This window comes from Lactuca virosa, chromosome 4 (assembly GCF_052849685.1).
Source record: "Lactuca virosa cultivar CGN04683 chromosome 4, Lactuca_virosa_CGN04683_v6, whole genome shotgun sequence".
NCBI classification, from domain to species: domain Eukaryota; kingdom Viridiplantae; phylum Streptophyta; class Magnoliopsida; order Asterales; family Asteraceae; genus Lactuca; species Lactuca virosa.
In genome coordinates this window covers 528,155,243-528,168,006 of record NC_136429.1, presented here as the reverse complement: position 1 = coordinate 528,168,006, position 12,764 = coordinate 528,155,243, and the positions used below count along the sequence as shown (strand labels likewise).

General features: G+C 34.2%; 2 protein-coding genes across 2 annotated transcripts; both read right to left on the bottom strand.

Moving 5' to 3' along the window:
* Window positions 1-3,751: 3,751 nt before the first annotated feature.
* LOC145109504 (Pentatricopeptide repeat (PPR-like) superfamily protein) lies at window positions 3,752-7,261 on the bottom strand. The gene is made up of 3 exons (XM_079046676.1): window positions 6,233-7,261; window positions 5,185-6,154; window positions 3,752-4,221 (listed from the first exon to the last, which is right to left on the bottom strand). The coding sequence occupies exons 1-2, from the start codon at window positions 7,126-7,128 to the stop codon at window positions 5,188-5,190; spliced, it is 1,863 nt and encodes a 620-aa protein (XP_078902802.1). The 5' UTR covers window positions 7,129-7,261; the 3' UTR covers window positions 3,752-4,221; window positions 5,185-5,187.
* A 2,042-nt stretch (window positions 7,262-9,303) lies between these two features.
* Window positions 9,304-12,764, bottom strand: LOC145109503 (metaxin-like protein). Its single transcript, XM_079046675.1, has 6 exons — window positions 12,499-12,764; window positions 11,875-12,209; window positions 11,710-11,786; window positions 11,538-11,598; window positions 11,028-11,184; window positions 9,304-9,681 (listed from the first exon to the last, which is right to left on the bottom strand). Exons 1-6 carry the CDS (start codon window positions 12,662-12,664, stop codon window positions 9,494-9,496), a joined length of 984 nt encoding a protein of 327 aa, XP_078902801.1. The 5' UTR covers window positions 12,665-12,764; the 3' UTR covers window positions 9,304-9,493.

Below are 12,764 nucleotides of genomic sequence, written 5' to 3'. Positions count from 1 at the left end.
GAGCAGCGTTCCCGAGCCGAAAGGCTCTTCTTCTTGGAGCCGTCGGGCGCTCCGGGGCTTCCGCCTCGTGCTAGGGAGGTTCCCTAGGCTTTTCGGGGGGTTTCGGGGCTAGAGAGAAGTTATAGAGAGAGAGAGGGAAGTGATGGGAGGTGTGAGGAATGAAGAGGGCTTCACTTTTTATTTATAGGAGGCTGGAGGGTCACTCACGTCGTGAGTTTTAAGATGCTCACGTCGTGAGCCAGCTGGATATAGCCAGGCACAGCCTGGTGCTGACACGTGGCATCGCACAAAGTGTGGAAATCAACCGATTTTCAAAAATTCATAACTTTCGCATACGATCTCCGTTTTCGACGTTCTTTATATCCATGCATAGGTAAAAATAAGATCTACAACTTTCATTTGGACTCCGTCGGCTAATTCTCGACCGATCTTAAATTTAACAGTAGGAGGAGATTAGATTGTTAAATGACCGCGAAGAATTCGTAAGTTCTTTATACGAACTCCGTTTTCGTCTGTCTTTTTACCGTTGAGTTCCTATTAATGAGATCTTCAACTCTCATTTAGGTCGCGTAGGCCAAAAACCGCTCGAACTAAAATTCGAGTTTCGGGCCGTGCACTGCTAAGCCAAATCTTAGAAAATTCATAACTTCCTCATACGAAGTCAGATTTGGGCGTTCTTTTTATGGATGTTCTCGGTTTAACATATTCTACGACTTTTGTTTAGATTACTAAGGCCAAAAAGTCTTCTATCGTAAATTCACTATTTACGTCTCCCGGTGCCGTGCCGGTTTTGCCGTAAAACTTCGACGGTCCATAACTTATTCGTTATAACTCGGATTTCGGCGTTCTTTATATGTACGGAACCCTTGAGACATATTCTACAACTTGGTTAATATTATTTATTCTAAATAATCTTTTGTCGGAAAGTCGTTTTCGACCCCTATTATCTCTAAATTGACTAGCCCGGATCTACGGGCGTTACAGAGAGAACCATGGAAGCAACGTAGGAGAAGAAAGAGGAGAGTCGTCGGCCCTGTAGGAGAAACCGATTACTGGGACTGCCCTAAGTAACTTAAAATAGCTAATTAGAACGGTGAAGGTGGAGAGGAGTTAGATGTAAATAGAGGGTGTTGTGGGTGAGGGTTGCGATCTTCAGATCGTGAAGAAGAAGGAGATCGTGGACAGGAAGGAAAACCAGAATAAAAACCTCCGTGAAATAACCGTAAATAAGGAGTTTATGTGGTTGTAATTTAAAGTTGAAGAGATCCAAGGGTTCAAAATGAAATAACGGTTATTTGTGACCCGATGTTAGTAATAATAATAATTACTTTTGACTTAAAACACACCGAACTAAAATTCTTAATTCATGAAAGAAGTCTGAAACATCAATTTTTTCTATTTTACCCTTTGACTCCAAGACACAAACCAATGCTTCAATCACTTATCCAACATTATCATCATCCAATAAGGTCTCAACCCCATTCCCTTGAAGCCCAAGGCCTTTACTTGATCCATATATTGTCCACAATCCTGAAATAAGAAACTTCTCGAAACAGGATGTTACAGGGTTGATGGTGAATCAACTATCAACTGAGAGCCAAAGATACCAGTGGGGGGGTTGGGGTGAACAACCAAGATTACTTAGGGTTGATGGTGGATCGACTATCAACTGAGAGCCAAAGATACCCGGTCGGATCGGTGCGTGCGCTAGGAGCCATTATTTGTATGCATTGTATGTGTATTGTGGTATGTGGTATTTTGGGAAACTCACTAAACTTTATGTTTACAATTGTGGATTTAATGTTTTTCAGGTTGTTCTCTAGATTTTGGGTGGGCTCTAGCTTGACTATACAGTACACGCATCACAGATGATTATGACTTCCACTATTTATAATTGATATTATGTTTCCATAACTTGGTTTTAATATAGTTGACACTATGATTTCACAATGTTTTGAATTAACTTATCACTCTAATCTTTTATGAAAATAATTTGGATAAACTACTTATTGTTTTTTTAGAAGAAAATTTTGGTTTGAAAATTGAGCTGTTACATTGCAGTTTTACATTTTTTAATGCTAGAGAAACCTTTCTGACATATTGCATCAAGCCTCTGCTGAAAATATGAAAATCAATTTTTTATATCATTAACAATGCGTAAAAATAATTTTGTCCTCATTCGGAATCGACATCTAAATTTTTCAGTGTAGACTGCATCGTCGTTAAAGTAGTCACTCACAAGTTGGTTATGTCTGACTTCATGATTTCTCTGTAAGGAGGATTTCTAATTTTGGAATGTGAACTTGAGGCTTCATTTTTTTGTAAATAAGCTAATGTTGTTCGCATAACGTCCCCGCTAAATGTGGTTTCCCGCAATGCCAACGTATCCGACGAAGCGGATGACGGTGAAGACATTTTGGGTTTGTAAATCTAAGTATATAGAAGTGTTCGGTTTTTGTTTTGTGGTTTAAAATGTGAAATGTTTGTGTTTATTTATAAAATAGAAAAAAATAAACAAAAAAAATTGAAATATACTCATTAAAAAATGAGGTAACGGACATGAAGAAAGTGCGGTGGAGCTTTTTCATGCGGTACCATTACTGTGCCTATCCACCTCAGACGGTGTCGTGTTCACCGCACCACTGCGGTGACACGTCACCTACCGCAGTGTGTGGAAACCCCATACAGGTCTAATAGAAGATACAGTAAATTACAGTTTTTGGTCCATGCGGTATACGCGAATCTACATCTTTAGTCCTAGTTTTGGAAATTTAACACCATCGTAGATGGAAGGATAATGTAATTAAAGACCACATAGATTGATGAAATCGACAACCTTTGGATACTAATATAGGGCTGTTAATCTGGTCAACCTGATCGAGTTTCAAGTTAAACGGGTTTGTTAGTTGGGTTTTTTTTTTTAATATCTTTTGGACCCTAACTGTATTATGGTATGGGTTAGTCGGGTTAAAATATGAAATGAATTAATGTTGTGCCACTTGTATAAATAACTAACATGTATAGAAACTTAAAATGTAAGTGTTAAAAATTATACGTGGTCACATTCATATAATCACGTTCACATACACCATATCGTACTTTATATACATAAAACCATAACTATTAAACACAAAATAAAACCAATAAAATAACTTGCATTTCATGCAATAAATGTTATACTTTTTTTCTTGAAATTACTTGAAGTAATTACATTTCCATTGTCAGAGCAATAATAGATAAAATTATAAAATTAAGTTGGTGTGCAATCATATATGTAGCCTTACAGTAAGAGTAATAACATCAAATGCTTTTTTTGCATTGCTTTAATTAATTGACTTGTAGTTGGTGTACAATTACATATGCATGAGTTTGTGTTTGCGAATTGCAAAGATGAGAAAAAAAAATCACCGCTTTCGGATATGCTTGAAGGAAACATAGAGAAGGGAGTACAAATTGATAAGGCATATACATGGGGCTTAAACGTTAGGTTAATCCGAAATCGAAAAGAGTAATGAAATCTACCTAAAACCCGACCCTATGTATACTTCGGGTTAACCCAAATTACATTTTTGACCCTATTAAACCCGACCCTATTTGTCTTATTCGAGTTCGAGGCGAGTCAGATTAATCGGGTTCGGACATTTTACCTAGATACCATTAGTGATAAAGCAATAACACTGCACCAACAATAATCAAGAGTGTGACTCCTTGCGTGTATAGAACACTCAAACTAGTTTCATAAACTGCAACATTATACAGAGGCTGGAAATTCATTCCCAAAGCAAACATCTGATTCTAGATTTGAAAAAAGAAAAAGACTAGGGAATGAAAAAGAGTTGGCAAACATTAAAGAACTATAAGTTGAACTCATAACTCAAATAAATATCAAACAAATGAGTTTAATATGTAAAAGATTTGGTGATCTTCATGGGCTCTAAGATGCCCTGCATGATATGACATGACAGACTGTACTGCGTTTGGCGAGCACCGGACACAGAATGAGACTACTGTAAGATTTAAGGTGGAACACGATGGGACAAATATTCACTCTCGATCTCTCATGCATGCAAAAGACGCAAATGCCCTCTCCTCATCCTCATTATAAATAAAAAAAGCTCGAGAAAGCTTGTCATGCTTGAGGATGCATTGGAAGCAAGATTTAACTCATTGCTCTCTTCGGGATCTTTCATTGAACTTTCATAATGTAAAGTTTCTTCAACCCTAAGCACAAGAAAATCAAATCAAAACAATTCAATCAGGAACGGAAGAATCTCGGGTAGAAGCAAGAAATAGCAATATACTTTAGTAACTACAATATTTTTTTTAAAAAAACTTTAGTATAAAATTATAGGTTGAAAGCCAAAAATAGCAATATACTTTTGTTGATTTGCTTATTATAGCATCCTACTTTCATTTCTTTCTATTATAACATTGTACTTTGAAAATCTATCCAATTATAGCAATGTTTATCCAAATACAAACAATTTTGTATGCTATATTTGGATAGACTTTTCAATGTATAATGTCATATTGGAAGGACAATGCTTTTATTAGGTAGATTTTTTCAAAGTACAATGTTTTAATAAAATAACTTAATGTACAATATTGTAATAAGAAATGGAAGTACGATGCTATAATAAACAAATAAATGAAACTATGTTGCTATTTCTCGCATTTTAATCCTACTATCATAACCTACATAATTTTGAACCTAAGAAAAGGAACAAAAATGCTTGGCTTTTATAGGAAAAATGATCTAGCAAAGAGTATGCATAATAGGCTAAATGCAAGAAACAACAAAGTACTTTCATTTATTTCTATTACATCATCTTACTTTCAAAAAAATACATATTAAGACATTCTAATTTAAATAATTTACCCTCTTATTATACTAACAATATTTTCTTATTAGCACATTATACTTTGAAAAAGTCTATCCAGTTACAGCAGTCGACTCCTTTCTATTTTGATGAAATAGCTTTAATTGAGTAGATTTTCAAAATACAATGTTGTAATAAAAAGAAATGAAAGTAGGATGCTATAATAAACAAATCAGTAAAAGTAGGTAGCTATTCCTTGCATGTGTGTATAAATATATATATATATATATATATATATATATATATATATATATATATATATATATATATATATATATAGAATCTATTAAGTAGAGAAAATTACCCTTCATGAGCAAGACAACTTCTTGTTCTTGCCTTTCACAACATTGGTATTCACCACATAACCTTTTAACTTCATCTCAATATATAAAAATTCAAGCAATTTATAAATTTCTTCTGAATCAATATGTAAATCATCACCAACACGAAACTCTTGAATTTGACCATGAACTTCAATCCAACTAGAACCAGGAACTTTGGTGACACCCTTTTCTCTCATAAGTAATCTCATTTTAGCCGAATCATCCCACCTATTTGAATTTGCATATATTTTTGATGAAATCACATAATTCCAAGAATTTTTAGGCTCAATCTCTAATAAAACCTTCATCACCTTTTCACTAACATCTAAATTTCCAACTTTCTGACACGCTCCAAGCAATGCACCTAATGTAATTTCATCCGGTTTTTCAGGCATTTTTTGTATAAAATCCCATGCTTCATTTACCAAACCTGCCCTTGATAAAAGATCCACCATGCAAGAATAATGCTCGATTTTAGGAACCAATTTATAAGATGATGTCATCAAGTCAAAGAATTTACGCCCTTCTTTCACCATTCCACCATGAACACATGCAGATAAAACTCCCACAAATGTTACATCATCAGGGAAAACCGACATTCTGTTAAATAACAATATTGCCTCTTTTGCCCTTCCATTGAAAGCAAAAGCAGAAATCATGGCGTTCCATGTGACAATGTTCTTGAAAGGCATGTTTTCAAAAACTTGAAATGCATGGTCTACACTCCCACATTTAGCATACATGTCAATTAAAGCAGTGGCTACATATATGTCTTGTTGTAGACCATTTTTTGATGCATATTCATCTATTGATTTACCAATATCAAGAGCACCAAGCGATGCACATGCGGATAGAATTCCACTTAATGTGATATTATTTGCTTTTACGCCTTCTTCTTTCATGATGTTGAAGATTGAAATTGCTTCATGTGATAATCCACTTTGCGCATACCTGTCATGTAAAGATTAAAAAAGTGAGATTAACGTTTTTTGTTTCTTAATTGAAGAAGCATAAATGAAAAACACTTACCCTGTAATCATGGAGTTCCAGGTCACTAAATCTTTCTTTGTCATTTTATCAAAAACCCTCCTTGATGACACCAAATCCCCACACTTTGCATACATACCAATTAAAGATGAACCAATAAAAGAATTCACCTTCATTTTATTATCCACAACATAATCCTCAATAAGCCTCCCCAAACTCAAATTTCCCAAATCCCCACAAGCCCCAAGAACACTAACTAAAGTCATTTCATTCGGCTCAAATCCTTCACCTTTCATTTTCTCAAACAATTCCAAAGCACCCGTTGGACAACCCATCTGTGAATACCCAGAGATCATTGAGTTCCATGACACCAGATCTCTCTCATGAATTTCATCAAACACCTTCCGTGCACAACTCAACGCACTGCACATGGAATACATGGTGATCAATGAATGCCTCACGTGACAATCCACCATTAAGCCACTTCTCAACGCCATACAATGACCTAATCTACCGTGTTCAAGCGCCAATAGATTTGAACACGCGATAAAGAAAAACGGGTACGTGAAATTATTGGGCTTTATGCCTAAACCCTTCATCTTATAATAGAGTTCTAAAGTAAGATCAAACTTCTTCCAGGACGTTGCTAGGCCACGAATCATGACATTGAAAGCATAGTCATTTGGTTCGTGCATTGATGTGAATAAATGGTAGGAGTAATCGAAATCTTTTAGATCAATAATCTTGGCAAGTAGGAAATTGAGTTTGTCTACAGAGTGTATGAGCATTTGGGTGTGAATTTGTTGAACTGTTTTGGTTGAAACACATTGCTTTAAGATGATCAATAGTCGCTCTTTAAGAGGCTGCTGTTGCTGCTGCCATTGCAGTTGCTTCTGAAAGCTGAGTTGGCGGGAAAAAGTGGTAGTTTTTCTGAGCATGTTTTTCAAGCAGATGTGGTTGATCCGAAAGAGAAAGCAACTACAGAATAAGCCTTGTTCTATATGATCTTTCCTTTATTGCTTACGATCTTTACATGCAACAACAATACTAGAATCTTTCAAGTTTGAACGATATAAATAGCAAGTAATTATGCACAATTTTATTTACTTTTAATCTTTCGTTATGAATTTTATAGATATATGAAATTTAGGGTTTGTTTTGTACTTTTTAAATGTTCAATGGTATCAACTTTGAAAATCTTAAACTTATTATTTTAAGCAAAAATTATAAGGTTTCCAAGTAATCAATTTTGTAAATGTCTGTCTGTGAAATCACCCAAAGGCGTCGTTTTTAAGAAAAAAATCAATTTATTTTTGCAGGACTATGGAAAAGCAAATGCAAAAATCTTCAAAGACCTTTTCCACAACAAAAAAAATTGTTTTATGTTGTACTTTTTGACCTACAAAAATAAAAAATAATAAAAATTGAATGTTTTTATGGTAAAAGTCTGATTAGCATTTAGCTAAATTCTTAAGTTCTTAGCTCTGACCTGCGGGAATTCAAAAAAAAAAAAAAGTACGTTTTTATGGTAAAAGTCTTCAAAGAATACTACACAGCAAAAATAGCTTTAAATGGTGTGAAATGAAATTATTATGAAGTTGTTTAGAGAATTTTCATCCAAAAATAATGTAAAAGTGAATAAAATGAGAAAATTATGCCTAATATATGGGGAGCTGGGGAGCATTCAAGGCCCATTTTGTAGCCTAATAAGGTTTTCTTCACAGCTCAATACGACCTTTCCTTATATCTAGAGGTGCACAAAAAAACTGGTTCATGATCCGAAACCTGTTTTGAATCCGAATCCGATCCGCTCCTAAACCGGTTCGGTTCCTATCCAATCTGGCGATTTGAACCGGTTTGGCAATATTACCTTTAACACCGGTTTTCCAGTAAACACAACTAGCTGTGATGATTTCATGTGAAATAGACATTTAGCATCAAACATCATACTCACACAGTGAGTTTTGTTTGAAGAAAATATCCTTACTTACAAAACCATATACAACAACTAATGCACACATTGAGTTTTGTTTGGAGATTATATTTATATGGTTACTTACATAACATCAATTTCCAGCCATGTAGTTGGTATACTTGGTGTCATAATGTTCAAAGTCCGAGATATAAGCAACACGAAGGGAGCTGTTGGTTAATATTGTTAAGCTCAACAAAAGGATTAATGGTTGTTTTTAATTTGGAGCATCTTATTAGAAGTATCAAATGTACAAAAAGATGAAAATGGCCTCCTTTGACATGTCTGCTTTCGGGTGAAGGTTATGTTGGTGTTAACTTGGATCATGTTGAAATACAAGCAAAAGAGATGGTGAAGACCTTGAAATGCTGCCAGAATCTCATGATCGGTTCCACATTTGGTACAATCTACCGGTTTCACCCAAACCGCTTATGATCCGGTTCGTATAGGTTCAGCTATTTTCCGGGTTGAAACCGATCCGGTTCTTGGTCCAATCCGGTTTTGACTTCGTTGACTAGAACCGAACCGGTTTCTGAAATAATCTGGTTTGTTCACCTCTACCCTTATCCATTGATGACTATTGTTGGTATTTGGCTTTTTCTTTCTTGAAAGTGGTAAATGAAAGTCATTTTGGAATGGTATTTATATCGGCAAATGCCCAAAAATTAGGTCATTTTCCAATATCTTCCAAAAGCATGTAGTTATTCTTTGAGGATAGGATTAAAATGTAATTAAAACGGGGGATAGAGAGCAATACTACAAAAGATAAATAAATGTTGATGAATAATAAATAAGTAGTTGATGAATAGTAATTAAAAAAAAAATGCACTCCAAAATTATTAAACGGATGAAAAAATAGTAGTAAGTTCTGAATTAAAGAATTTCCATTCCAGAACTATAAAATATAATAAGTTGCATATTTTGTTTGGTAGATTCATTATGAATCCTCATTTCGATTAAGACTTCAACTGATATCTGACCCAAAAAATATGAGACAGAAACCTGCTCTCTATATCTCATTCTACATAAAAGACATGAATACCCTTCTCAAAAAAAAAACCAAGAAACTTTGTTAGCCACATTGGAAATTGTTGTTTCTTATAGCATACAGAACAACAATAAAAAAAACATGGTACAAAAGTTGAGGAACACAAGAAACGCATGCATATCCAGCTTCAGATTTATGTCATCATCTACTTCTAACAAATCACATCAATGAAGTCGTGTATTATATGTGCATGTCTTCAAAATTTTCCACATAACATGAAATGAACTACACGACAGATTTTTTTAAAAAAGAAAAAAGGAAAAAAAGGTTTGTGATTTATGTTTTAGTTATCATAATCAAAGTCATCATCCCCATCAGCATCCACTTCGGTATCATCAGATCCACCAAGAAGACTAAGAAAAACTAAAACAGCAACCAGCTGAGTCACCAAGAAATACTTTGCTTTTCTTCTGAAATTCTTCTCTTCCTCTGTCCTCTCCCTCTTCGGTGGTTGACTTTTCGGCTTCGAACCTAGGGGTAAAAACGTCCACATTTTAGTATTACTACAAATCAAACAGATTAAAAAATAAAAGTAGATTGCAAATTTGGTCCCCTGTGTTATACTCGAAATTGCAAGTTTTCTCCATCTTTTATTATTCTTCCCAATGTTGGATTTGGTCCCTGTCTTTACTAAAAATTACAAGTTTGGTCCAATTTTTAAAATCTTCCCGAAGTCGGTATTAATTTTGCATTTCATCGTGGGCTTAATCCCTCTGTGAATGAAATGCTAGTCTTAAAAGAAAGAGTAAATTACATTTTTGATCCCTGGCCCTGAGTATAGCTGTTTTTTTTCTTTCAAATTTGGTTCTAAAAAGTTATCTCTTGCACTTTTGGTCCTTATTTGAAGTTTTCATAACGTTTTTGGTCCTTGCTTCAAGTAGGACTATATTTTTAAACCAAAATTGCATAAATCAGCTATACTCAGGGACCAAAAGCGTTACAAAAACTTTAAATAGGGATCCTCATTTAAGTTGGTACTTTTACTTGAAACAAGAACCAAAAACGTTATAAAACTTCAAATAAGAACCAAACTGCAAGAGAACTATTTAGGGCTAAAATTGGAAATTTTCAGCTATACTCAGGGATCAGAAATGTAATTTACCCTTTCTTTTAAGAATTGATTTCACTGTCAAAGGAACTAAATCCACAACGAAATACAAACTTAGGGACGACTTCGGGAAGATTTCAAGAAATTTCTCTTGCAATTTTGATCCTTAGTTATGGTTCTTGTAATGTTTTTGGTCCTAAACAGTCTTCTCTTGAAATTTTGGTCCTTACTCCTTATTTGGAGTTTTAAAACGGTTTATGTCCTTGTTTCAAGTAGAAGGATTATACTTTTGGGACCAAAAACAGTGATTTTACCTGAACAGGGACCAAAAATGATACAAGAACCTTAATAAGGATCAATATTGCAAGAGAACATTTTTTGGGATCAAAATTCAAAATAGTAAAAATCAGTCAAGCTCAGGGACCAAAATGTAATTTACTTAAAAAGAAATAGAATCGAACCAAACTTGCCAACTAGCATAAAGCACAGGGACCAAATCCTCAAGAAAATAGACAACTTCAAGAAGTTTTCAAAAGATGGACCAAACTTACAATTTTGAGTGAGACAAAGGGACCAAATTTGTAATTTACTCTTAAAAGAATTAGCAAAAAGAACAGGCGAAACGGATTAAAAATCACCCATTAGGACTCATGTCTTTACAGCTTCTATATTGCTTTATTAAACAATGGATCATTTTGTTAATGATGGCTTTTTTAATCATATTTAATGTATTAACTAATTATGAAATTATATTTAAAAAAAAACTTACTCCAATTTGAAGGTCCTCGTTTGGGTATAGATGATGATGATGATGATGATGGATCTGAAGAAGATGATCCAGAATCCAAAAGTTCAGCTTTATGTTTGTCAGCATATAACACAAGATTAGGTTGTTCCAACAGTTTGCCACGAAGCATTGATGTTTCCTAAAAGTAAAAAATAATTGATATAAAATTACAAAATTTGAAGCTAAAAAATGCGTTGTGAACATGAATTTATTAAATAATGGCAACTTTAAGTGAAACTAAATTCATTAGATTTGGACTTGTACATCAGTAAAAGAGTTATATAATTGAAGAACAAAAATAAAGGAGAAAAAACAAAACCCAATCATATATAAACACCAAATAAGTTGAAAATCAACACTTTCTTGAGGTATGAAAGATGATAAGATTTACTACCTCCGTCCCAAATTAATTGTACACTGATGAAGCATAGTTGATATAAGAAAAACAAACAAGAACATAATAAAATATAACTACTAAAGGTTGATACTAACCGGTAATGCATAAAGTGTAATAAGTGCATGCCCAAGAAAAATAGCATCCAAACTAGTTGGCCTGCATTACATAACAAGGCAAAAACATTAAAGACTTGCTGTTGTTGCAGTGATTAAGTTAAAATGAAAAGATTTTGGATAAAAAAGTAGGATGTGAAAACTCAAAACTTGCCTGTTATCAAAGAAAAATGACTCTTCACCTAACTTGGTTGATAAAGCTTGGTAAGCAATGGTAGCTCTCCTATATATCTGTCACAAAAAGATTCATCAAAATTGAGTATTAGTTATAATTATAAACACAAAACAAGGAAGGAATGATTAGATAAAGAATCATTACCTCTTCTTCCCTTCTTTCAGCTGTGTCTTTTGAAATTCCAAGTAACTGTTTCACATTGTATACTTGTTTAAGATATAACAGCTTTCCTATTGGCCATGGGAGATCAGAGTAATAGATCTTGTTTGCAGAAGTTCCATCTGAACCTACCCAGAGCTCGTACAAGATTGCATCTAAAAGCCATGAATTAATCATTGCAACTATGGATACCCATTCGGGAAGGCTTTGGACTTCTAAGTCCAGATTGACGATATTATCTTCTTTTAAACTTTCAATTACACCACCCTTCTCATTGTTGTAAGCAACGTATGTATCGGAGTCAACATAAGGAATTTGATCTGAATGAAACAAAAACACGTCTCAACTGAACATCAACCAGCATCGTTCCATATGTAGCAGCAATTTCATTATTCACTTATGAAGTTTGAAATCCATATATTAATTGTGAAGTGAAAACGAATGTTATGTTGATTGAAAAAGTGAAATGCACCCGTTTTGACCTAAAAACGCAATGATTTTTTTTCATTGATTCGATTAGAACAATAAAATCAGCACATTACAAGCATATAAAGGCCACATGATCATCCAGAGATGTGCATATAATAGATTGGAATTGAAATTACATACCGGAATCAGGATAAGTGAGATTGTAACACAAATCGAAAGGAACATTGGCGAATTTGAGATAGATGTAGACAGGCAAGCACGAAGGACAAGCTGTTGGCAGACTAAAACATGGTTTTCTAGTGACTAGAGTCAGATGTTGCCGCTCTTTTTGAATCACTTCATCCATCAGTAACCAGAATCTATGAGGAAGAAGACGAAGTGTAAAACCCTAATTTAATAAGGTTGCTTGATAGGAACCAGATTTAGATAATATCATATTCGGACCC